Here is a 27993-nt window from a genome sequence, read left to right on the forward strand (position 1 = left end):
ATGGACATGCAAAACATATAGAATACAGCAAGGACCCTTTGTATTCTCTACACTAAAAGGGAAAATGCTGTACTATGTCCAGAGGCATGATTGCATAATTTTCATAATTTTCCATGCAGAGAGGATGCCATTTCTATTGGGGTGCCGAATCAGTAACCTGCAGAAAAAGCTATGATGCTAGTGTTTGGAAAGTCTTAGTCATTCAAATGACTTTTGATCCCACCAGCATGTAATTGCATATTGCATTTGTAAATGGGAAATCCCCATAAAACATATTCCTCCTCTATATTTAGAGCTGTAAACTTCCAAGGGGACTGTTTCAAAATAATAATATAATATATTGATAGTGAAAGGGAGCGGAAAGAAAGTGTGTAAAAAAAACCCACTAATAATAATATACAATTAGTTGGTACATGCTATTTATGAATTATACAAATAAAACGCCAGATCTCATAGGAGATTTTTAAAGAAGTTTAATCGTATTGGTGTGTTTCGATTGAGTAAAAGATTCAATGAATCACTCTCCACTGGCGTATTTCTGAACGAATCATTTAATGAAGGGATTCAAAAGATTCACTTGAATGAATCAAAGCATGCACATTTTTAGAATAAATGTGGTGTTACCTTGTTGCTGTTATAAAACCTTTCATTTACAGACACAGACTTCCACTTAATCCACAGCCATGGACAAATAACAGTTACTTTCTCCACGGAAACTAAAGTAAACAACTATCGGTATGTTTTTCTAGGCTCGGTGTACTACTGTTGAAACTTCTACAACTTAATAATATTATATTGGAGGATTTTGACTAATGTTACTGCCTTCTTAGTATATATTTCTTGTATGTAGAAGATAAAAACGCCTGCTAAAGGTAGCTTGTCATTTTGTGAACTGACGTGCTTCTGTTGTTGTTGCTGGGCAACCAGGGTCATAAGTTTGAGTCTCTAGGAGGGTAACAAGCAACTTAACTGAAGTCTGTTCAGTGAATCGAAACATTTATAATTCCTTACCTATTTTGTGTTTTAAAAACAGCACACTTGAATGGATCTGCACATTTCTAGATCATTACCATGACTGAAGTGAAATGTTTAAGGGGAGAATCTGGTGATTCAGTGCTCGAATGGTCTTGTAAAGGAGAGGGTGAGGAGTTCAGCATTTGTGGATGCTGTCAGTCGTGTGTCCTCTCAGAGAAACTGCACCACTCCACCAAATGGATGAAAAAGGCTGGAGGAGCATCCCAGAGGAGGTTTCTCACTGGCATCCTGGTGCGGTGCCACAATCTTCAAATCCTGGAGAATCTTCAGAGTGTTTTACAAGTCACATCAGGCAAGGATTTCACATATGCCAGGTCCAGAGGCCAGCTCAGCCGACCCGAGGACTCCATATGGAGAACGGATGGAGCAAAACTGAAAGGAATGGACACTTTGGAAACTTGGGAATGGTTTAGGAAGAGCCCAGACTGGATCAAGTCCAAGTATGTGCTGGTGCTCTTGTCTTTATGTGACACCTCTCTTTTGCACATGTTAGGAAATCTGGTGCATATCCTGATAGTTTGGGAGAAACACAAATTTCTACAATTCAGCAGTCCTGGTAAGAATGCACCGCCAACTGTACAATGAGTATGAAAATAATAAAAAATAGCAAATTAAAATGGGCAAATAGGATTTTAGAAAATTGCATGAGCCTATATGATTTCTAGTAAATTATAAGTGGCAAAATCAATATGTAAATATTGTTCTCATATGAGTTCTGATTTTTTCACCAAAGTATATCCATGTAAATCAATGCTTGTAGTTAAAGTGCCACAATACTGTAAGCATTTTGTTATCAGATACATTCAAGGCTTTTAAACATGGTTGTTTTATTAAAATATAGTATCTTGCCTGATTTTTTATGCAGATCTCTCAGCCAGAGAGTCACGAGTCTCAGAATCTGACCACACAGATCTAGATCTTCTCATCCAATCATGTTCTGTATATGAGCCAGCTGACCTACCTCAAGAAGCTCACCAGGGCAGTCGAATAGATGTCTTAAAACAGGGGCTTTCAGAACAGTGTAAGTATATAAAAGTATAGCACATTAAAGTAAATATATTCATAAGTTGTGGGTCTATTCAAGTTACCCCTTTTATTATACAGTAAACGACTCCAAATCTCTCAAGAGTATCTGTGATGTGGTTGAGCTGGACGTTCAGAATGTAGACCCCTGGAATAGAAGAACAAAAGGCCCAGATTCAGCCTCTGACTGTTCGGATGATCCAGATCCTGCCCTCACTGTCGTCCCCAGGTCGTCAAAATCTCTGTCAGGGGTCAGCCGTCATAGAGATTTTATTCGAAGCCTGCCAGTCGACATTGCAAAGAGGATTTTAGGTTAGTCTAGTTTTTCCACACATGGAGCTATTAAAGGGTTAGTTCACCTAATTACCCTCATGCCGCTCCAAACCCAAAAGACCTTTTGTTCATCTTCAGAACACAAATTAAGATATTTTTGATAAAATCCCAGAGCTCTCTGACCCTTCCATAAGACTATCCCTTTAAGAGTTTGACTGTTCAGACTTACTTTTCAGAATTAAGGATAGAATATATAAGAAATAGATCTTATTTTAATTCTGTATAATGTCTGTCACTTTTCATATTCTCAGATGTTATAAATATAGATGCTTTATTTTAAATTGCTTGATATATGAGTGCATGCTTAGTCCATGTCCTTTGTTTTCGTCACCTTATTCGTTTTAGACCTATGAAATAGTCTAGACTTGTGGTGCTATGGAAACTATTGTATTGCCTGTGGACAAGAAGGTTAGGTTGACTCTAAAGATACTCTTTACCTAGAGCGTAAAACTGAACTTAAACCACACTAATGGCAACATATATTTTTCAAGAGCTTTAATTCTAAGAGAACTTATTTTTCTGAAATTACTATTATCAGAAATTATTGTATCTGAGCTTTAGTTGCCATACATGTATTATATGTAACATATAATATTAAATGATCTCTATGCATATAAAGGTAGCCTAGCAGCATCCAGATGTATGGGCAAATAGCAGTTATTTAATATTAATCATAATATTAACCTTTTTCTCCTGTTTTACATATTTTCATATTTTTGTTATTGACACTTAGGGCTTTTGGATAAGGCCTCACTGTACAGCTGCAGGCGTGTGTCCATGCACTGGCAATGCCTGACGGAGGAGGTCTTAACCGAGATGGAAGTAAAGAAGAGTGTTGAGAAACAGGCCATGATTCTGCAGGTAATACAAAATAAACAATATCTATGTGATTTTTGGCATCTCATGGATATCAAAAATATCAGTGTAACCTGCAGATCAGCTGGTAGAACCTGGTGTTAGCAATAGCAAGTTCATGGATTTGATTCCCAGGAAACACACCTACTGATAATATCCATATCTTCAATGCACAATATGTTGCTTAGGATAAATTTATAACGTACCAATTTTGTGAGTGTGATCATTTATATTAGCTCTCTCTTTCTTTTTTCTACCTCATGAAAGTAGTTCAAATGACTCATGTAACTTTGTTCTCACAATCTTACAATTCAACCCTGATCATTTGTATGTATTTTCAGGGTAACTCAGCGTCTAAGGTCAACCCTGTTTATGCAAAGATCTGTGAAGTTGTAGTGCCAATCAGTGAGGAGGGCAAGCACTTTCATTATAGAGAGTCTTTCCCCAAACATAAGCTGGTACAAAAAGGCACCTTTTGCACTGTAAACACATTTTTTTATATCTTCAGTTTAAACATTGTATAGTTTTAACAATTCCTGTGTTTTTAGTTACAAGAGCAAGATTTGGATTCTGTCTACAAAGGCTTTAAAACCAAGACAGTCCAATTGGAAGAACGCAACGTGTACTGTGGCGTTTATAACATATCAGTCCTGTTAGAAAGGTAGAAAACATGTAAGAATATACTGTAAGATGCATGTGTTAAATACATAGATGCATCATAGTTTTAATACTTCCTGTCACTTTTTTTGCTCCATTTAGAGAAGATCCCAGTAGAGTGATGCATTATGCTGGGGGGCAGTTAGTGGCGGTTGGCTCCAAGGACCGTATAATCAGGTTGCTGCATGTCCCATCACTAAAAGAGATTCCTCCAGTGATCCAAGGACATGCAGGTAGTATAAGAGCAGTGCTGGTTTGTGAAGAGAGAGACCTAGTTATCAGCGCCAGCTATGACCTCAGTATCAGGTTAGTCAAACATTACTGTGGTTGTTTAGCGAAGTAAGATCAGAGACAACAGTGCTTCATTTCTGTACTCCTCTCAAAGGTGCTGGAATCTGAAGACAGGTGTATGTATGATCATTTTTCATGGACATTTTGGTACTATAAACTGCCTGGATTTGTATGAAGATAGACTGGTGTCTGGTGCCAAAGACTGTAGAGTTAAAGGTAGGCAGTTATGACCTGTATACAACTATAACAACACAATTCTATATAATGTCATTATGCCATTCTTCAGTGTCTCATGATCCTCCAAAATGTATTCTAATATGCTGATTTTAATATTGTTCTGTAAACATTTCTTTTTATTATCAATGTTGGAAACTGCTTAATATTTTTGTGGAAACTGTGATATACTTTTTTATGAGTCATGTGCTGTCATTTGGCATATTGTCTGCACTGGCGTACTGTACACACCAACAGACCAAAGCCTAACAGCCTGAAAGAAGATATGTATATCTATTTATGTATATTTATCACAGTGTGGAACCTATTGACGGGGAAGTGCGTTGAGAATCTGAAGTTCAAACACCTTAAACCAATCATGTGTGTGAAGATTAATGAAACTCTGGTGGTCAGCAGCTGTGCTGGAGGTCAGATCAGAATATGGAGCATGGAGACAGCATCACTTATAAGGGTGAGATGCTCCATGATCTTTTCCAGAGCACAAGCATGTGTTTTTAACCTTAGAAAAGCTTTGATTTAGAAAAGTACTCATAAAAACACTGGTATTTCTGACCTCCGATAAATTTCAGGAACACGTTCTTCATGAAACTATGGAAGCCCATTTCCGCCACTGAATCAAAAATTTTAAAAAGGTTATTGCGACTTTTAATCTCATAGTTCTGACTTTATTTCACAGAATTGCGAGATATAAACTCACAATTCTGACTTTTTTTCTCACAATTGCGTGATATAAACTCACAATTCTGACTTTTTTTCTCACAATTGCGTGATATAAACTCACTATTGCGAGTTATAAAGTCAGAGTTATGTATAAACTCGCAATTCTGACTTTTTTTTCTCGCAATTGCGAGTTTATATCTCACAATTCTGACTTTTTTTCTCAGAATTGTGAGATAAACTCGCAATTGTGAGCTAAAATGCAGTTTGGGGGGGGTGGCAACTCATATGTTCTCAGAATTGCAATTTTTTTATATATATGAAAATCTCACAATTCTGACTATATAACTCGCAATTGCGAGTTTATGTCTCACAATTCTTTGAAAAAAAGAAAAAATTGTGAGATAAAAAGTCACAATTACCTTTGAAATTTTTTATTCAGTGGTGGAAACAGGCTTCCATATGAAACAGCTTCTGAATAGTTGAATGCTAGATGTTCTCACTCACTTTCTTCATTGCAGCAAATCAGTGGTCACCAGGGGGCAGTGCTGTGTCTGTGCATCGATCAGTGGCATATCCTCTCTGGGGGTTCAGATGGGGTGGTCAAGGCATGGAGCACCAACTCTAGCTTCAAGAAGTGCCTGAGGATCTTCCAGCATCCGAAGTAACTAAACCATCAGTGACCTTAAAGCTGGTCATCCTCATTAATAACCTTTAATACCAAAATTGTGCACTTTCATAAATGGTTTGCTCTCTTGCCTGTTCTCTATTATAATCTTTAGAGAGGTGTTGACCATGTCTTTCCTGTTCCTGCGGATCATTACTGGCTGCATGGATGGAAAGATCCGGATATTCAACTTCTTAACTGGAGACTGCCTGAGAGTTATTAAGACAAACATGAAGCAATGCCCTGTCCTTTCTCTGCACACGCACCACAACACGTGAGTATACCCTACGGCCGGACATATCACACAATTTTGCAATGCTGTTCCTTCTTATGTTATGTAATTGGAAAAAGATGTTGTAATAGAAAAGATGTTTTTTTAAAAGATGTTTTCTGTCATGCTTTCAGTGTGGTTGTAAACAACAGAAGCAGTGTTCTGATGCTTCAGTTTGCGGAGGTTCACTGGGACTACTCTGCCAGTGCTGTGAGGAATTTTATTGCGCAGTCCCACGTCTCCCCTGAGAATGTGCTTCAGAGTGCTGAACGGATGACTCGAGGGAGCTCATCCAGACTAAAATGTCGTACCCACCATTTCAAGAGCCTTTCAACCCCCAGTATGCAGCATCCACAAGGTACAACCTTTCAAATGGCTTATAGTCAAATTTATATACAGAACAATTTCTAATCTTTGCTTACAGTGATTGATGAACTACAATAAGCAGCAATTATTTATAAGTGTATAACTACTGTTGAATGTATAGATATGATATGTACAAATATGCAGTATACAAATGTGCAAATTTAGGATTTTATGTATAAATGTGTCAGTTATGATGGACAGTGTATAGTTAAGAAAGTTTTAATTGTTCAGGTTGAATATAGCCTGTGGGAAAAAACTGTTATTGTGCCTGGCTGTTCTGGTGGCCGGTGCTCTGTAGCGCCGACCAGAAGGCAACAGTTCGAACAGAGTGGTCTGGGTGTGTAGTGTCCAAAATGATTTTCTTAGAATCGAAAAGGAAAAAATGTTGGATGGTGATTTGTTTCAATCCACCGGTTTTTCATTGGATGGATGCAGATCTAAATGTAAGCTCACAGTCTATTGTAAGAAAAGTAAATGTTTGGATGATTCCAGTATATGTCACCAGAGAGAAGTCTGTCATTTCACCAGAGGATCAGAAAGTAACTATATTTTTATTACACATTATGAGGTCAAAATTGCAAAAAGAAATGAAACGTGCATCTATGAATCATTAACATACATTTAGAAAATAGATAGGCTGAATTTTTTGTTTTGTTACTGTTTTGTACCTTTAGATGCTCAGCAGGAGTCCACAAGGGCGGCGACGTGGAGTCAACTCCAGGCTTGTCGTCACAACAGGGTCTCCATCAGCCCACAGTCTGAGTCCCACACCAGGCCTCGATCTGTTCTTTCAGCAGGTAGGCCTGTCAGTGGATACAAGGACTTTCAAAACAGAGTCAACCAGACACAAAGCACTTCCACCAGCAGCTTGGGTAAGAAAGTAACCGAATTATAACTATTTGATATGCAAATGTTTCTAAAAGAACATTATAGAACATTATTTAGACTTTAAAGTAGAATGTTCATGCATGAAACGTGAGAATAGCTTCCTTATTTAAAGATAAGAAGACTTTTGACACCAAACGCTCAGTACTCAGCCGGAGTGAGAAGGCAGCCCGAGACAGGGTGAGGAAGCGGGGTTCTCACCACCCAATGACCCAAGACCTAATTCTGCTAAGGACCAGCAGCGTTCAGCAGGGCCAGTTCAGTGACCTGGCAAGGTCCAACATGGAGTTGAATGGCAGAGTACGAGATGCCTGGGGACCTGATTCATCCAAAGAGCCATCCTTTCAAACTACCACCAAAAAAACTTCCGAAATCCATACCCCATTCACTACCCATAGTGTTGACCTCAGCCCTCAGAGCTCCTCACAGTCCAGACAGACCTGCTTCACACCCCACTCCCTTCCCAAACAATCCCAGAGATCATTCAAAGTAGTCAGATCTAGAACAAACAAGATTGGCCCACTGAATACAACTTCCCCTGAAGATGGCAAGACACCACAACGATTGTTTATGAGGCGAACCTCCATGCCCACACATTGCAATGAAGATTTTCAAGTGACTAACAAGACCACTTCACATCACATCCCACTAAACCCCTTCAGGGAGCATGGAGACTTTCAGCTGAGGACGGACACTCAACTTGAGGCTTACATTCAGGAGTGCACGAGACAGCAGCAGATTCACAAACATGGCAGTGGTGATGACCAAGGTAAAACTGTTTGGAAGCGCAGTCATTGTCATCAGTAAGGTACTGAAATCTAAAGGCATGCCACTTTTGTCATAGCTAACCAGCCATAACTGAATTCTCAATTTAAAACTCTATAGAGGTAACATATATATATATAATAACGTAATACAATATTTAAAATGTTATGTTGCGTTTAAGTCTAGTTTAAGAGGGTAACTTGGTTTAGAACATACAGTGGCAACTGGTCCAAGCTGATCATTAGCTAGACCATCTGGGACCAGCTACCAGGTGGTTAAGCTGGTTTTTGGAACATGGTGGTTGTTCAACTAATAACCAGGTAGAAACCAAAACACAGCTAAATTGATGGATGTAGCATTATATCTATGCAATTTGAGCTTATTAGTGCCATGTCTTTCTTTTGTGGCTTTTTTGTATACTTGAACATGTTTGCTAGGGGGCAGCAAAGTACAAGTTAAAATGTCCCATGTAAATAGTAATCTCAGGGTGGTACATAATTAATGAATATTACTTAAAATAGTTATAAATCTTTACATTTTAAAGGATATTTTGCATTACATTGTAATCTTTATACATTTACTTGTTTAAGATTGTGTGTTTAAGAGTGTCTGATTATTTCAGACAGTTCATAACCAGTTCTGCATGCATATACAAACACTGTGACTTTTACCTAATTAATGAGAGATGCTGACAAGATGTGTAAACATATTTTGCTGATGTTGGAGAGACAAAATAAATTAGATTTGCCACACACTGTGAGTAAAGAAATCTTTGAAGAATCTGTTTATATCTGTCAGAACACTGTTATTTTATGTCTCTTGTCTTAAGCTGATTCTTATTAGTGAGCTGTTCTAATTTAAAGATTCATCTGTTGAGGTTTTCTAATTCTAGAGATAAGTATGTAGCATTTTAATGTTGAGTTTTATGTGAGTTGCATCCAGTGATCTTCATTTTGCATTTTTACCTCTTAATTCTTGATGTTCTGGTGAAATGACTGTATGCTGGACTTCTCTAATCATTTAGTCTGCTTAAATGCTGCCCCTTTCTTACAATCGATTGCAACCTCAAATTCAGTCAATTGTGTCCATCCAGTCAACAACCAATGGATAGAACTTAAAGTGCTAGTTCACCCAAAAATGAAAATTAGCCTGTGATTTTACTCACCCTCGAGGCATCCTAGGTGTATATGACTTTATTCTTTCAGACGAATCCAATCGGAGTTATATTAAAAATTGTCCTGGCTATTCCAAGCGTTATCATTGCGGTGCGTGTTTCCATTCAACAGTCCAAAACACGTCAAATAAAGTATGCGCATCCATAATAAAACGTGCCTCACACGACTCTGTGGCATAAATAAAGGCCTCCTGTTTTTTGTAAGAAAAATATCCGTATTTCAAATGTAATTTTAAACACTTTTCTGTCATATCGGCTATGTTTCATATGCGGAAGCTGTTCCGGCAGATGACGTTGGACGTATGTGTGTCGCACGCGTGTGCACTTCTCTCTCACAGTTAGATGACGTGAGAGAGAAGTGTTTATTACATTTGAAATATGTGACCCTGAACCACAAAACCAGTCTTAAGTCGCTGGGGTATATTTGTAGCAATAGCCAAAAATACATTGCATGGGTCAAAATGATACATTTTTCTTTTATGCCAAACATCATTAGGATAGTAAGTAAAGATCATGTTCCATGAAGATATTTTGTAAATTTCCTACTGTAAATATATTAAAACTTAATTTTTGATTAGTAATATGCATTGCTAAGAACTTCATTTGGACAGAAAGTATTTTGATTTTTTTGCACCCTCAGATTCCAGATTTTCAAATAGTTGTATCTCAGCCAAATATTGTCCTATCCTAAGAAACCATACATCAATGGAAAGCTTATTTATTCAGCTTTACAGATGATGTATGAATCAAAATTTTGAAAAATTGATACATTACTGGTTTTGTAGTCCTGGGTCTAGGGCTGGGTATCGTTCAAAAATGTTCGATACCGGTACCGATACCGATACCTTGAGTTTGATACCGGTTCCTGGACGATACTTTTTTCGATACCAGTTTTATGAAATCAGTTTTAATAAGATTACATTATCTCAAAAAAATATTTTTTAATGTTGATATTTATACAGACTCAAATCCTCATCTCCTGAGCCACTGCACAAAGGAACAAAATATATCCAACACAATAAATAAATAATTTTAATAAAGTTCAAATTGTTTTCAGTTTACACATCTGTTAGGCTACGTTTACATGAGTGAGTGTTCATTTTAAAACACATCATCACTTCTAGGTTGTTAAAGACTTCAAGAAATTTAAAATCTTCATCCACTTTCATAAGTGGGTGTTTTATTTTCTTTCACCATATGTTTTATTGTTATTAAATTCTGGTGTAGTATGTCTAATTATTTGAATGCATAAAAACAACTTAGTTTATTTAAATTTATTCTTAAAATAGCCTAATGAAAGGTTTTATTTTTCCTCAGAAATTCTGTGTTCTGTATCTGGTTTTCAAATGAAGACATAAAACATGCATTTAATTTCTTTAAATTATTGAAAATCAAAGTTTATTTATTTTGGCAAACAAAGGGGGTTTACTATTAAAATTAAAAAATTGAATAACTGTTGTGTGATAATTTCTAAAAAAAAATAATAATAAAGTTTTAATAATTTGAATAGTTGCCTAGTAGTAGCAGTATGTAGCCTACTGTCCGCTAAACAATATTAATATATTTCTGCCGCAGTGTCTTCCAAGTGAAACCGAACTTTTATTTTGACGGGTTTCCGGGATTACCTTTACAGTTCTGTGCGTATATGATATGAAGCAAGTTTTACTCGAATCAAACGGTAAAATGCGCATTAATTGACTCTCACAGCAGTTCTGGAGATGTTGTTCATGTGTTTATGTCCTCATTTAGTTAGGCGGCAGACGCTGAAATCAACGCGAGCTTCAGTCTGTGTGTAGTAAACAAACCGCGCGATATAGAGAGCAGCAGCAGACTGCTCCGTGCGCTTTCGAAACGCTCTCGCGGAGGTCAAACACTGATCAATCAGCGCCGAGCCGCTTCTAGTCAAACACACCTAGTGCTGCAGGATTATTGGCTCACTGACGGTGATGAGATTAACCCCTTAGGTATCGAAATTTGGTACCGAACGACAAGACGTTTTTCGATACTCGGTGGTATCGAGGCAATTTGGTCGGTGCCTAAAAAGTATCGAACTCGATACCCAGCCCTACCTGGGTTACATATGGATATTTTTCTTACAAAAACGCATGGATTCGCTACAGGAGGCCTTTATTCACACCCCGGAGCCATGTGAGGCACGTTTTATTATGGATGCGTGTGCTTCATTTGACATGTTTTGGACTGTTGAACAAAAACACCTGCCCACTGCAATGATAGAGCTTAGAAGAGTCAGGACAATTTTTAATATAGCTCCGATTGGATTCGTCTGAAAGAAAAAAGTCATATACACCTAGTATGCCTTGAAGGTGAGTAAATCACAGGCTAATTTTCATTTTTGGGTGAACTAACCCTTTAAATGTACCTCACAACATGAAAGGAAGAAAAAAAAATATTACTTCCATTTCGTTCCAAATTTAATGTAAAAGCCAAAAGCCAATTTGAAAAAAATGGCTTCTGATTGGTCAATGAAAAACAGCAGCCATGAAATTAAAGAAAATTTGAAACTTTCTCTCTTTGAAAATGAACTGAACATGGATATCAACTCAAGATCAGTTATCTGTAAGTTTCATAAAAATATTGCCTCAGAAAACATGTTTAGCCACCACCGCAATGTGTTCTTTGGTAAGCCTTCATCAGTCAAGCATGGATTGGATACTTCTGGGCACAATACTTGCTGGTGAGTGTCTCTTTCTTTGATTCACTTATTCAAAACAAATGTGTTCACTACAAAGTGATTTGTAGCAGAAATGAGTCATATGATACTTCTCAAGTTGGATCGTTGATGCCATTGGTTTTGTGTCCAGCAGCTGTTGGTGACCCATCCTGATCGGTTCTTTCCACTTGCCACCTGCTGTCAACCATTGCCTTCAAGACATTACTGAAGGGTGTGGATGAGGTTCTGTTCCAGAGAGGTTCGATTTGAGCATTCAACAGCTGTGCAGCGGTGCAGGAGAGGAAGCAAATGGCAAGTGAAAGCAGTGGAGAGTAAGGGGTGGGCCGCAGTAAGAGTAAAGTAATCACCTTTCACCCCTGAAGTCCACTCTCTCAGGAGCTCTCTAGTGCTAATTTGATTTAATCTGCAGAAAATTGGGCTTCACCGTATCCCTCTTTTCTTTCCAACCAGTGACTGTGTCTGAAATCGGGGGGAGGAGAATGCACTCCTAAAAGCCTTCTCAGTGGACACCGAAATCCTGAAAACCCAGCATTGTTCCCCCAGGTATCAGCCTTGGTGTCTGGGGTCACCGGCTCCATGGTGAGATAACGAGCATGAAATCAAAGTAAAGGTGAACAACAGACAGGCTTCATGCAGGAGTGCGCACAATCCTCCTGTTCCTCTCTGAGACCTGGGGTGGGACGTATTGAGGCTGTTCGTTGGGGTGAGGGGGCTGGATGCATGTAGGAAAGGAGTTTCCTAGAAAAAAGTCTCTGCTTTGCATAAAGCAGCTCAGATGTGAGTTGAAAACCTGAACAATAAGGTGGAATCGGTGCATATGAATGACCAGAAGGGCTTGTGATCTCCATTTGACTGGGAGCGAGAGGGATTTAGTCATGACGGTCTGTCAAATCACATCGCTGCAGATGTGCTGCGTAGATGGAGGTGGCGGTTGGAAGCACATGGCAGGATGTTGCTTAAAGGTCCTAAACCACAGTTTATTTGCATGGCATGTTGACATTTGACAGAACTGTCCCCAGGCTGGGTAGACATGACAGAATGAGGGAATACAGATGAACTACATTAAATAGGCCTCATTTTGGAAATAAATTAATGACTAGTTTATGCTTAGCTTTTATATGAAGAAACCTAAACCAACCGATACCATTCAGTTTGGGGTGAATATGTAGGATTTTTTTAATATCACCAAGGCTGCATTTGTTTGATCAAAAATACAGTAAAAATGGCAACAATATGGAATATTGTTACAATTTAAAACATGTTTGTTTTTGTTTTTTACAAATGTTTTAGTCATCCATTAAGCCAGTCTTCAGTGTCAAATGATCATTCTAATATGCAGTTGTACTGCTTGATATTTTTATGAAAACAGCCTTTTCAGGATTTTTTGCTAAATAGAAAGTTTAAAAGAAAAGCATTTATTTAAAATACAAATCTTTTGTAACAATATAAATGACTTTGATGTCACTTTTGATCAATTTAATGCATCCTTACTGAATAAAAGTATTAATTCTTAAAAAAAGAAAAAGAAAAAAAGAAATGTATACGCTGACATCCTAGTCCATGTCCATGTTGTTGTTGCAATCAATCACCATGGTGTACTAGTTATGCTACAGGAACTGTCAGCTGATGGAAGTATTATCATTAGGCAAATATTGGATAAATATGCAACGGTCAGGTGTAGTTCATGATAGGGTAAAGCATGTGGACAGTTCTGTGACCACAGATTCTGTGTGGGCCTGCTTATATGTACTGCCAGCAGCATAACATGCTTTTTTGTAAGTCTCTTTGGTAAGAAAATTTCTGCCAAGAAGATTGTCATGTAGTTAAGATTTATTTAAAAAGTTTGAAATTATTCATATAGTGCAGTCCAGTGTTAGTTCTCCATCCAGAAGTGCTTGTGTCATAACGTCAAGCCGCAGTGTCACAACAAAGGAATCGCCATTATATCGAGAAGCTAAGCTAGTGTGTGTGTGTGATTCTCGACCAGGATGTGATGTGAGAGGAAACACAGTAGAAACAGATGGTTTGGGTTTCTTTGTCAAAACTATGTTTCTCTTTATTTCCTAATGATATTTTCTATGGAGAGAATTCTGAAGCTAAATATCCAGTGGCTGAACTTCAGTCGTTGACTAAATATCCTATCAGGAGCATGATGTTGTAACCCTATCTAAACCTGATGATGTCACTTAAATACAAAAACAGTGGAACGTGGAAGCCACAGCTTTTCTTTTATCAAGACTCCAAAACCTAGTGCACTGCCTTGCTGTCTACTGGCTGCGTAGGCAGCGGTCTTCTAAGAAACTAAACCTCACAAGAAGGTGATTTGGGACGGTTACATGAGCACAAAGTGCACAAGAGGTTTGACTCAACATTTGATTTATATTTATATCACAAAAAGTGCTGCAGGAATGAGTTCTAAATCCTGGAAATAAGTTAGAATTTTTTGCACTTCCAATTTGTCCTAGTGGGTTTTTGAATAAATGCCTGAAATAAGGTCTGTGGTTAACATAAACTCAAGATATTTTCGTGTTTTATTCTACAAATAACCTGCTCTCTATTTGTAATTTTTTAAGCTTTATGTGTATTCAAGAAGGCATTCGCTAACAATTGATAAAATTAGGCCCACGAACGGGTAAACTCCGCTACTCACTAGTGCACATTCACAGCCTTTTTGTGTTTATACTAGTGCTTTTGCAAACTATTCTAACTCCTCAAACTTACACAGAAGGTTAGTGGTAGTTATGCAATTGTGATGGTTGTTTTTAGGCTTCAAAATTGTAAAAAAAAAAAAAAAAAGAAAAACTTTAATTTTAAAGATTATCTTGATGGAAAAAAAGAAACATATGAAAAATAAACTTGAGTAGTTAAAACTAAAGCTATTAAAATCTTTTCGTTAATTGAAATAAAGCTAAAATAAAATATTAATATTAGATGAAAAGCTGAAATTTGTACATTAGAAATTAATTTGAGTTTACTGAAGTACTAAAATGATTTAAACTGAAATAAAAACAATCAGAAATAAAAATACTATATATAAATAATACTAAAATAGCTAACACTGTCACAGAGCTTAATTATATGCCTACAAATACCCTATAATGCCTTAAAATGCTGAGTATGCAGACAGCTCATTACGTGAGCCTTAATGTATCTGAGGACAATAATATCTGAAAAGCAGATAGAAATGGAAGCTGGATCAATTAGCTCTGCTGATAAGGATTGGAAACGTAAGCTGAATTTGGGTGGGCAATTGCCTCTAATTCCGAGCTGTGCTATTGGAATAATTCCCTCCCAGCTCATTCATATAGTTAACCTGATTGCTCATTGATTGGTTTTTATCAATAGCAGACATTGTGTGGTTTTGGTAACTTTAACTTGTTCAAAGAGCCCTTGATTAGGTCAGCCTGGTGGAAAGAAAAGTGTGGATCAAAGAGTGGAGTGCTGGTGGACGGGGTGCTGATTTTTTCAAGTTGACAGATTGTTATTTTCAAGTGTCAGTCTTTGTTTTCGGTGATGCCTCCCTGTAGGGCTCAGGTTACCAACTTATGACAGACCTGAGAGTAGGGATGTAACGATTACCGGTTTGACGATAAATCATGATAAAATTCCCCGCGGTTAGTATTACCATTTCATATTTTAATTATCATTAAAACCGTATTCGATTACCGTGATTTAAACAACTCGCGATAAATAAATACTGTCCGGCATAAAGCAGAGTTTTCAGTAGCTAACAGTCTCACGTGCGCACAGCAGCACAGTAAAAATAGGGCGGAAAAGCTGGGAGGTTTTAAAAGAGTGCTAAGGGAATTATACAAATTAATATATCAATGAATTAATTATATGAATGTACCTCTGAAGGTTCGGACTGTCTTCAGAAACAATTCGATGGCATTTTGTTTTCATCTTAGCTCCATGTAATACCTAAAGGAAGTGTTCGCGGAGTTCACAGGAATCAGCTGTAATTCAGCTTTTCCGTATAAAGCGCCACCTGCTGTCAGAGAGTGGATTTACAGACACTTATTTACATTCAGTCTGTGTGCAGTTTCTGTCTGGCCAAAAAATTGACCAAATTTGCATGACCTGCTGTAAATTTTAACCGGTTGATGAAAAACAAACTTATGTACATTTAAACAATTCAGATATGCTATATAGGATTATTTATGGAGCCGATAAAATACATATAATCATTTATTAATTATCATTTTAATTTAACCCTTTTCTTTAAAGGCTGAAATGTGTGGTCTACCTTTTATGTTAAACTTTTTCAAAGCTTTATTTGAACATTTACATTATTTATTTTAACATGCTATTAAACTGGAGTCAGTCAAGTTGTCATTTAAAATCCAGACCTCATTGGTCATGTTATTGTTTTAGTGATTATGCAAACAAAAAGTCATTTTATTTGCTGTTTGTTGATTTTTAAGTCTGAAACTTGGTGAAGTGATTTATGTTTCGGTACTTTTTGAACATCTCCAGCACATTTTAACAATACCGTGATAATACTGATAACCGTGATAATTTTGGTCACTATAATCGTGATTAGAAATTTTCATACCGTTACATCCCTACCTGAGAGTTTGGTGTTTATATGGAAGCAAGAATCACCTGTAGGTGGTGCCGTTGATCTACACGTTGCTAATGAAAAAGTCTTATTGCTGCTGGCTGGTTAGAAATGATTTACCAGCCTCATGCAACAGCATGTCATTATTTCCTCATAAATACGGCATTTTACTTTGTCAGCTCCCTGTCAGTTTAGTAACTCTGCCATGCCACTTGACATTTATTCTACCATCTGAATTCCAGTTTCCTCTAAAAGGGATAGTTCACCTAAAAATGAATATTCTGTCATCATTTACACACTCGAGTTATTCCATGAGTTTATTTCTTCTGTTGAATAATATTTTCTAGAATATTCTGAAGAATGTCGGTAACCAAATATTTGCCAGTAACAAAATGAAAGAAGTCAATGGCTACAGGAAACTCTTTGTTCATCAACTTCCATTATTTTTTGGTTGTTTTGGTGATTGTTTGGGTTGCACTAAAAAGTATGATGTAGATAGTTGCATCCTACGTTTTTAGTGTAATATTTGCATATTTATTTCATAAAAGAAATCTTTAAAAAAGTCAGAATACACCACGTAGTAGATACTAAGGCAGCGTTTGTAGCAACCCATGTGTTTAAGACAAGCACCCTATTCAAGAAGATAATATTATTGGTTTTATTCTCAGAGGAGACTTTGGAGTTTTAAAAGGCTCTCAGTTCTGGTCAACCATAGTGACCCAGACGTGTAGAGTCGAAAGTGATGATTGTTTTAATTTGCCTGTTTTCAAAGGCATAAATACGGAGACGGAGAAGTCAAAGGTGAACTGCGTAAAACTTCCTGATCAGAGGGGGGCAATGGAGGGAGGCAGCCTCAAACAAGTAGTCAATTCACACAGGAAAGATTTCCATAAGCAAGCTTTACTATTTTTTCTGACTTTTAACGCCAAGCTGAAATGAATGGCAGTATAATTCGAGCAGGCACCGTCTGTCAGTCTAAGCTACAGGTTAGTTGATGAGTGTTCTGGAATTTGTGTATTCAGGGCATTTCCAGTTATTTACCAAATGTTTAGTCAAATAGCGCTGCAGTAAGAGTTTTATGCACAGCTTCCATGAATTTAGGTTTGATGAATAAAGGCCTGCTCACAGCAACCCAGAGGAAAGTTTTATTGCTCAAAAGATGGTCTTTCGTTGCTCAGGATTGGATTCTCTGTTTATGCGATCTTCTTGCTATTCTTTTAATGTATTGTCAATTGCTTATTGTCATGTGGAGTTGATTTTAGATGATTTATGTGGTCTATAGGGGCAGTGAGTTCTTGATTATATTTTATTATACTATCAAAGTTTATTTTAGATGTTTCTCTATGTTCCCGTAGAACAAATAGAAACAGATACAGTACAATCTGGGCAATTGTTGTCATGCAGGTTGAAAGTTGAAAGATCGTTTTGAAATCTAGCTCTTAATAGTGGATGTTGGTGTATTGGCAAATCCGAGCACAGTTTGAGATGTTGAGAACTTTTCTGAAACTATAAAAGGGGACACGTGTGATATTACTGGGATCATTTGTCAGGAGAAAAATATAAAGTGCACAAGATTTAAGAAAATGTATTTTTTCTTGCAATGTACATTACCATTCAATTGATTAAAAGTGACAGGGGAAAAAATCTGTTTTAAATAAATGCTGTTTTGAACTTTCTACACTCTTAAAAATAAAGGTGCTTGACAGCGATGCCATAGAAGAACCTTTTTTGGTTCCACAAAGGTGGGTTTAGGTTTGTGTAAAATGTGACTAAATGACAAAAGTATGAAATATTCACAAACAATCTTTGCATAAAAGTAGTTCTATAAAAAGTCTGGATACCTAAATTCACTGATTTAATTTTGAATAATAATAAATAGATATGTGCATCATTCTGCATGTTTAATTCTCGGGATTATGTGAATATCTGTAGGACATAAGATAAATGTCAATAGCTAGCTCATAATACAGTAGTCAACATTTGAAGTGGATCAAAACCTTTCATCAAAGTTGTCCTAGAACCTAAAACCAAAATGTGTTGTTGTCTTAGGACATCTATGATGAATTTTTTTGATCCACTTCAAATGTTGACTACTGTAATGTGTGTTGGTACAAAGCCAATTTTCTTGTATCACTTTAAAAATAAAAATCTATTTAGCACCTTAAGCACAGGAGGTTGCCCTGACTTCTTTCTGCCCTGTTACACTATCAGGGCTGTTTTTGTAAGTGATGGTAATCGGTGGGATTAGTCCGCTAACACAGACAAAGCGGTCACTGAGCAGAACAGTTAGAGATATCCTAAGGGCCCTCATCCTGCTTTAACAAGCAATTAGCCATTACTGCACGCTCGCCAGAGATGTTACTCTTTGTTGGTCCTTAAAGGCACAGGAAACAGAACAACAACATGCAATATGTCAATTAGAAAGATGCACAAATTAGTTTAGAAAGATGCGTAAATGCACAAACACATTCTGAAGTACTGAAATCTGAACATTTTAGCTACATTTAGTGATTGTTATCATGGAAGCGAGTGACATTGCCTCACTTTTGTCTCAGGAGCTATCAGATTTAAATCCAAGCTGTGAGTTTAAACTGAATTTAACCTGGTACAAGAGGGATTGCAGGCTAAGATTTGGCTTGAGTTCAGTAGCTATAGTCAATGCTGAAGTATATATGAAGTGATAAAATCTGTAACTTAACCCCATTAAAACGCAATCAGCTTCAAGAACTAACTTAAAATAGATACATATTTCATTATAGTTGCATATAAACATCGAGTGAAACTTCAACACACTGTAATGGTGATATCAATTACATTTCTTTCCATTGCTCAAATATGTTTCACGGTTCAGAAGATCAATTATGTTGAGGTTATTAATGTTCTGGCTGGATCGAGGAAGTCATTGATGAATGATTTCATCGTTTAATCCAAATGTCAGTTAACTTGTTCATTTTTCAGAACCGGTTACCCTGTCTGTGACGCCCTTCCATTATGTGACGCTGTTTAATGTTAAGTCACAACTTCAATGGCCTCTCCACACAGGCGCCTATTGTTCTCTTTGACTGACTTCACTTTTCACCAGCGATCCTTTTCACATAAACTCAAGTGCCACATCAAAAATGGACCATGAGGATGATTTGTGTTTTTTATTAAGTTATTAAAAGAGCTCTATTGTCGATTGTTGCAATGTAGGAAACAACCTATACACCAGAACCAGATGTTCGAAAACCCATTTTGTGATCGCCTCCACCAATCGGAGAGACTTTAAGGTGTTGCAGTTCAAGTAGAGGGTATTGTTGCTTCTGCAGAGAATGGTGTCAAGTAAGCCAATGCATAGTAGTTGTGGAGCCACACATTTTAGAGCATAAGCAGAATTCGGAAATGGTATGAATATATTTTTTAGTACTTTTATTGAGTAAGAATTGCATTAAACTGATCCCCCCCCCCCAACCCCCCCAAAACAAAGTTTTTGGCTGTCTTTCAGTAAAAAAAAAAGAAAAGAAAAAAAAATCAAATCAATATTGTTGTCAAGTAAATTTATCTTGTTTAAAATATTTTGTATTATTACAATTATGTAAAATATAATTTTATGTAATACCACAACTGAGGTGCCCTTGAGCAAGGCACTGAACCCCAAACTGCTCTCCGGGCTCCGCAGCATAAATGGCTGCCCACTGCTCCGGGTGTGTGCTCACGGTGTGTGTTTGTGTGTGTGTGTGTGTGTGTGTGTTCACTGCTGTGTGTGTGCGCACTTTGGATGGGTTAAATGCAGAGCACGAATTCCGAGTATGGGTTACCATACTTGGCCGTATGTCACGTCACTTTCACTTTTTCACTTTTTAACAGGAAAATTAGACAATGCATGCATGTTAAGAACCTTTTTTTCTTTTGCATAGAGCAAAATCTTTGTTTGTGAAAAAGCAGACACAACAGCACCCATTTAAAGGAAGGTCTTAGCAAAGAGTCAATTGCAACAACAAAAGCATTTGATCTTAAGTGCCAACGTGATTGTTCCTGGCATATTTACCTGGTTTGAGTGATAGTTTGTGCTCACAGATCAGAAAAATCAATCCTGAGGAGGAGGATGTTTGTTATTGCCTTGTGTTTAAGAAGCTTCCTGAGGTTTCCCTGCTTTAATAACTCAGCAACTCACTATGAAGTCCATTAGTTATGTGGCTTGAGGAGAAGGAGAACCATATAAGTCATTTTTCATTACTGCACTTTTATAAACATGTTTAATGCAGTCGGTTTTGAAATTTTAAAAATCTATTGGCTTTCACATTGTGGAAACATGCGGTTACAAAAAGGTTTTATTTTCCCAGGACTAAACTGCTGGACACACACACACAGTTAAGCTGAACCCACTATTAAGGCTAAAGTGTGAGAAAATGAACCCCGGCACTGTTCGCTGAGCAGTGACCCCAAGTCGACAGCTCGCTGGGCACTGACATGCGGCATGATGGGTATTGTGCTTGTCATCTTCCCAGTCGCAAACACCCCTTAAAGCGCACACATACAGATGCACTCAGCAAGTCAGCTGTTAAAACACTCAAAATTACGCCAATGATTGTTTCCGTGTGGAGCTAAAGGTGCCAAGCGGAATGAGTCAGGTCTGTTAGGGAGCTGCTGTGACTGGCATGGATTTCTTTGACTACTGACATTCCTTTCAGCTGCGGTATTCACAACCTTCATTGTAATAATCCGCCCTGTTCATAAGGTGTTTTCAGTTCGTCCCCAGTGATGTGTAATGGACACCTCCATTGGGGAGAGTGAAAATAGAGCACGCTCTGAGCTGCGTTAGGTGCTGAGGCTGTGAGATACGTCTGCTGAAATTCTGGAAAATTCTTTAATAGTGACTACATGAAACACATTGAAACCGTTCGTGACAGCTGTGTGAAAAATGTAAACAGTCTGTCTAATAAAAACTTAACGATGTAGAGATTTGTGGATGACAGAAGAGGTATTGAATAAAGTCTCCAGAATGTGGGCTTGATGAGCAGCATAGGGAAGGAAAGACGGTCAGTGCTTACTAAATACTGACACTTTTTTATAAAAAGAGACATTGCATTAAAGGTGTCTATTCAGTTCATGCATTTTTGGGGGAATCAAATCCTAGCCTTGGCCTTGTTACCGCCATGCTACAGAAACATAAAACATTTGTTTTTATGCCTTGTAAATGTACAGTATATATTTGGTTTTCTGTGGGGTTTTGAATGGTATTTTAGCAAATTTCTCTTGATGTAATTGTCACCAAGATAATTTTATCTTATCTCGGTTGAAAATGGGTTATGAATACAGTTATGAATACACTAAATAAAACAGATTACTGAAGTACTATTTCAGATAATTTCAACAAATTAATGTAATAAGTTAATTGCCATTTCTTTGTAATTATAAAATCTACTAACAATTTCTGAATGATTTTTTTTCTACATCAGCATTTTTTTCAGTGTAGTTATGAAAGTAGCAGTAACAAATTATTTTTTGTTTTGTTTTGCATGCCATCATTTTATTATTTTAAACTGTTCCTTTTTTTATTTATTTTGTTTGTTTAATTTTTTTTAATTTATTTTAAAAAAAATTTTTTATTAGTATCAGAAAAAATAGTTTCATTTGCAATAATTGCTGGAAATGTTACATTTATTTTTAATGTAAGAACTATAATGTTAATAAACACTCTTGCTGTAAAATATTGGGACCTGGAGCTATTATTGAACATTATTGAACTCAGATCGGGACTTTACTTCAATTATCGTATTCTTTACATTGTTTTTTATTTAAAAAATGTATTTATTTTTCAAGAATGATTTTATATATATATATATTATAGACCTATAGTCTGATATAAAAAAAAAAATTCTAAACACAATAATAAAATATTTTCTGCTTAAAAAATAAATGCATTTTTAAATAAAAATTAATTTAAAAGAATATATGCTTTCGATCTGTGAAGTAAAATCCCGATCAGGCAATATAAGCGACAACCCTGATGAAAAACATATTGCTTCATCTGACAATGGGCCACATAATCTCATCTATTCTCTATTCGTTTTATTTTCCTCTCAATCAGATACTTTAAATTAGCAATAAACATTTGACTAAGTTTTAAGACTGAGCCTTACGGGTGGGATCTGGTTTGATGGATCATTTAAAGAGATTGTTGGATGTTCATGAGAATTCCATTCTCGTGATCCAGAAAACTGGTCTCCATTGTTGTAAAAAAATAAATAAATAAACTGTCCTAAGAGCAGGCTAAAACCAGAATGATGATGTTCCCACACACAACAACAACCAGCATTTGTCATGTTGACCATACAATAAAGCCCGACCAGACTTTCAACACAGCTCTGCACAGCTGCAAACACACACTCGGCCATCTTAGTCTTTTGACATTCTGTAAAATGTGCTTTAGTCCACTCATCTCTGACCATCTGAGGAGCCTTGTTAACCAGCCGCCTTTGATGTGGTAACATCCAGATCCACTTCATTCTGCAGTTTGTACATGTTACTCATGTCAGTAAGTTTGGGTGTTTGTGTCATGCGAACACAAGACTTTTAATGGAGTCTGTGGGAAGGTAAACATGGAATGTAGGTTGCTTTGATTTTTTCAGTGCTAACCAAATAGTTTGGAAAAGAAAATGGAGGTCAGTTGCTACAGTATGTTGGCTCCTCTCCGATTTAAATATGGTCCGTGAAAGGACTTTTTGTATTCTGTAGCGGCAAAAAGGCATTCATTTATAGCTTTGAGAAAGAGAGAGGTCACATTTGTGCATTTTTAGTTGTGCACATCTTGAGACACTTGTCATTTTCGTTTTAAAATTTATATTTACTCATTTAGCAGTCATTTTTTATTGAATGCAACTTACAAATGAGAAAAATTGAGTCATACTGTATGCACTTCTTCGGTGTTTTGTATCCTTTTTGAAGCTTGAAACCTCCTTTCCACATTCATTGTAATTGCATGGTAAAAAATAAAATAAAATGAATAACAAGTGCATTATGAAAAATGTATCATTTTGTCAGGTTTTAAAGGAATAGTTCACCCAAAAATGAAAATATTCTGAAAATGTACTCACCCTCAGTATTATTAGAAATGTAGTATTATATCACTTACTCATCAACGGATCCTTTGCAGTGCTGTCAAAATGAGAGAATGATGAAAACATCGCAATAATCCAAAAGTTATCCAAAACAGTCCATTAATTAATGTCTTATGAAGTGAAAAACTGCGAGTTTGTAAGAAACAAATTCGTCATTAAAGCATTTGTAAACAGTCGCGAAGTCTATATTCATAAGCTTTCTCAAGTGAAAAAAAGCATCTTGTCTGAATCAGGAGAGAAATCTGCATAGATCAAATACTGTTTACAAGTGGAAACAGTCCAGAACTGTTCTAAACAAATATTCTGGTGAATTTTGATGTGAGAGAACAACAGGGGATGGACCTTTTCACTGGTGGAAGCATTATTATGGGTTGTGTACACCACCTTAATGATAGATTTGTTTCTTATAAACACAGCTTTTTCCTACAAGATGTTTATTGATCGACTGGAGTCGTCTTGTATTATTGTAATGTTTTGTCAGCTGTGGAGGATATTGGAAGTGTTACATTTCTTTCTGTGGCATGTCTTCTTTAACTCTTGAGTTAGCACAAGGTGGCTGAATCAGACTACTATGTCTCAGAATGCTGGATCACTTTGTGAGCAGATCCTTAACGTCAGAGAGAGTTTGTTGTGTGTCTGGGACAGCGGAGGGATTCTATGCATCATGAACTCTCCTCGCTCAGTTTCTCTTACACTCTCCACTGCCTCGTCAACTGCTTTGTGTACAGAGAGAAACTCATACTCCAGTCGCTCTTACATGCCTGCGTTCTCCATTGATATGCACTGGCACTGTGTGATGGCATTGCCCGTTTCTACAAAACATAGTTGTTACTTACAAATATGTATGATATCTCCCTATATCTAAGGTCTCCTGCAGCTGTTACAGATTATACAATCGAAGGAGTTCAGAACATCTGGCTTTCACAACAAATCTAGATAGCTCTGACTCTAAATTCTGATTAAACGAGCTGTGTACAATGTCGATGTGTAATGCCGATAAACACACGCCTGTGAGGTATACACATTATATACTACTGTGCCAAGTTGTGGCATTGCCAATCATATTGATAATGAAATGAACTAAATTAATTGGTGGACAATTTTATTATTATTATCAGTTTAACTACTTTATTATGTAATTTTGGTCTTATCATAGCCCCCCCCCCCCCCCCCCCCCCCCCACACACACACACACATACACACACACACACACATATACATATATATATATTCAACTGTGATAGTAAATTTAAACACTGCTCTACCACCCATAAATATTGAAAATTAAATGAATTACAAAAATATGTGGAAAAAATGATAGAATTGTTTTAAAAGTGCAGTCTTTTCTTTATAGCCTCCCGGCTTATTGCTTTATTAAATTATGTGACTTTTCTGTATTCATTGGAGGAAGTTTTAGATGTGGTTAATAAGAAATCTACATAAATATTATAATTATTAAAATGATTGTGAATATTAATATAAATATATTGTTTTAATCAAATATATTCATATTTTATTCCAGGATTAGACTTATAAACAGCTTCAAGATGTTTCTAAAATTGTACATTTTTAATAACACATGTCAGGGACTGATATACAGTCTCTTTCTTTTCACTTTGAAAATTTCTAAGACACAAACCGTAAATTTTGTCCCTTGATGCTTTTAAAAGCTTGTTCACAGATTCATATCTCTTTTAACATTGTTTATCTTGGTTTTGAAGCGATGAAGTGGGCAAAACCTTTCCAGGACCTACAAATCACTGGTGACTTTTTCGTCAATTTTCTACGCTCAGAGCAAATGTTTTCATGGCTGGATCTGTTTGGCTGTCAGCTTACTCTGACGTGCCTGTTATATTGGACTCGCCCCGGATTCTAATGAAACATATTTCAGGGTTTTACCTCACAACATCTGTTAACAGCTGCACAGAAATTAATTAAGAGGCTGAAGTGAGAGATAAAAAAAACTAGAGATAATAAAACAATATTGCTGGCCACCTTACGCTCATATAAACAGCATTGTTTGGAGTGTTTATGCGGCCACAATTGCACAAGATTGGAAAGTAATTGATCCCTCAGCATCTTGGCTGCACTCGGCATATGGGTAGCTGGAGTGTTAACCAAACTCTCTTTGGCATTAGTCTAAGTACTTACTGCCAGACGGATAGGGAGCCTATCTACAAGTTAACTAGGGCAAATAGTGGAGTTCTGCCAGTGGAACATGATAGAGGGCATAGCGACAGCGGCTGACGAATATCACTAGTAATCTGCTGAATGGGCGGGTAATGGGGTCCTCGATCTTGACAATTCTGCTAAGAGCCTCGTGCGGTTGAAGCCTGAGAAAATATGCTCCAAAGCGGTAACCCGATCTGATTTGGTCAAGTCAGATATGTCAGGCTTCCACATGTGTCAGAGTTTGTGTGCTGACATATTTGATGTGGAGAAGTCAGATATGAACCTTGAAAGTCCGTTTCTGCCCAAGACAATGTATTTCATATCAGAATTCATCCAAAAGAGTGGATTTCTTGGGATTTGTGCATATCGAGGGATGATTACATCTCAGTTTTTTTTTTTTTTTTTTTAAAGAGTGGTTTGATGGTCTGATTGGCTTTGAATGGCAAGTGTTTTTGAAGGAGTGAGAGTATTAAGACGACAACTTAAACCAACTTCCAAAGTACAACGAAGCCTTTCATTTCAAAGCAAAACTGTGACACTGGATATGTGGGTTTTGCATCTTTATCTTGGAAAATATATCTACGTGTTATATATGTATTTTTTCCATTTGAATTCCATTGAACTCTGCAACTAATGAAAGTCTCAGTAGAGTATTTTGCACGGTCACATAAAAGCCCACAATTGCCACACAGTTAAAATTCCAGATGGACACTCAACATGTTTTTGAGCACATTAAGAGTTTTATTTATTTATTTATTGCTCTGAATGACAAAATTTAAATATGACATTTTGTATTTCACAACCTTTGACTTTTGGAGTCTTTCTTTGATAAGCTTATACATAAGGTTATTATCATAAACTAAAACCACAAAACATTTATTTATTATATATATATATATATAAGTTCTTCAAGTTGTAAAAATGGAAATCAGTGTGAGAGAGAAGTATAAGCGGACAGTGTTTGCAAATGGTTATGGCTTCTTGCAAATGTACCTTTAAGGGGAAAAAGTGCAAAGCGTCCAACCGCTGGTGGCTACAGTATGACGCACACTGCTGGCCATCACCCACAGCTCTAGTGGGTTAGACATTTGAGGACGCATCGTAAAAACTCATCCTGTTGAGGTTCCTTAGATCCTGTGCCAGTGCTCTGTAACTTAATACTCTAACTTTAAGACTGCACCTTGATATTTTAGCTTTTTATGCCGTTAAGTGACACACTGGATCATTGCAATAACAAATTTAGTTTTTCAAACAAATACAGATAATAAAATAAAATAATGCATCCGTAGTATAATAACTGGCTTCAAAAGCTTGTCAGGATTTTCATAATAATTTTTTTGTCATTTATTTATTAGTCACAACAACTCAGACAGCAAGTCTAGAATTTAAAAAAAAAAATTAAATTATTATTATTTTTTTTTTTTTAATGTTTGGCTACTAGTATACTAGTAAGTAAAAATGTGTATTAAACATAAAAGTTCCAAAAGGGGGCCATAAAATAAATATTTTGGTTCCTTGAAGAACTTTTCAATGTACAATTCTTAAAATAACCTTTTTTTCAGTTTTATGAACATTTGATTAAAGAACCTTTTCACTGTAAACAATCTTTGGTGGATTTGAAAGTTTTTTCATGGAAACATAGAGAAGAAATGTGTCATCCTTAAAAAAAGTGATTTTGCTCATTAAGGAAATGTTTGCGTAACCTTTAGCAGACAGATTAAAACAGAGAGATCCACCAATACAGACATAATGTGTATAATGACATCACTGGGGGCCAAAACTAACCTTTCAAGTTGTGCTTATCATTTAGACCAAGTGCACTAATGCATCAATACATCACGATCAAATTGGAAAGAGGAGCGGTTTATATGTGACACGTTTACATTGTAATTCATCACCTACTTTGCAAGCTCATTGTCAGCCAGTAAAAGCACAGAGAGGGCTTGGGCACAAAACAGTCGCCAACAGACTGCGCAATTAAAACATTACAGTACAGGCTGGCCGCAAATGTTTCAGTAAAACTAATGGGATGTTTGACTTACCCAATTGTACTCTAAAGTCTCGTCTAAAGTAACAAATATACCCCGTTCCCTCCGTGTACAGTGTGTAATCTTGCTCAAACCTCAGCTGCTGTTTTGGGACTCTAGGGGAATGTAATGTTTTATAAACAAGGTGGGAAAATGAAAACCAACTGGGAATAATCTCCATGGCTAATCAGCTCCAACTCGCCATCCACATTCAGGTCTCCTCTGGTA

The 27993-nt window shown here is 36.8% G+C and overlaps 1 protein-coding gene and 1 long non-coding RNA gene across 2 annotated transcripts; both read left to right on the plus strand.

Annotated features, from left to right (window-relative positions):
- The first annotated feature begins 549 nt into the window (after positions 1 to 549).
- Positions 550 to 8801, plus strand: LOC306857776 (F-box and WD repeat domain containing protein 10B-like). Its single transcript, XM_079397908.1, has 14 exons — positions 550 to 1591; positions 1901 to 2056; positions 2140 to 2370; positions 3125 to 3252; positions 3588 to 3704; positions 3795 to 3907; positions 4006 to 4209; positions 4289 to 4410; positions 4725 to 4879; positions 5607 to 5749; positions 5868 to 6026; positions 6158 to 6381; positions 7064 to 7261; positions 7390 to 8801. Exons 1-14 carry the CDS (start codon positions 1072 to 1074, stop codon positions 8079 to 8081), a joined length of 3162 nt encoding a protein of 1053 aa, XP_079254034.1. The 5' UTR covers positions 550 to 1071; the 3' UTR covers positions 8082 to 8801.
- A 2021-nt stretch (positions 8802 to 10822) lies between these two features.
- On the plus strand, positions 10823 to 14684 carry LOC306857507. Its single transcript, XR_013783108.1, has 3 exons — positions 10823 to 11908; positions 12039 to 12196; positions 12356 to 14684. It is a non-coding gene; the product is annotated as an uncharacterized lncRNA (long non-coding RNA).
- Positions 14685 to 27993: the final 13309 nt, after the last annotated feature.

The sequence above is a fragment of the Barbus barbus genome (assembly GCF_936440315.1).
Source record: "Barbus barbus genome assembly, chromosome: 38".
NCBI classification, from domain to species: domain Eukaryota; kingdom Metazoa; phylum Chordata; class Actinopteri; order Cypriniformes; family Cyprinidae; genus Barbus; species Barbus barbus.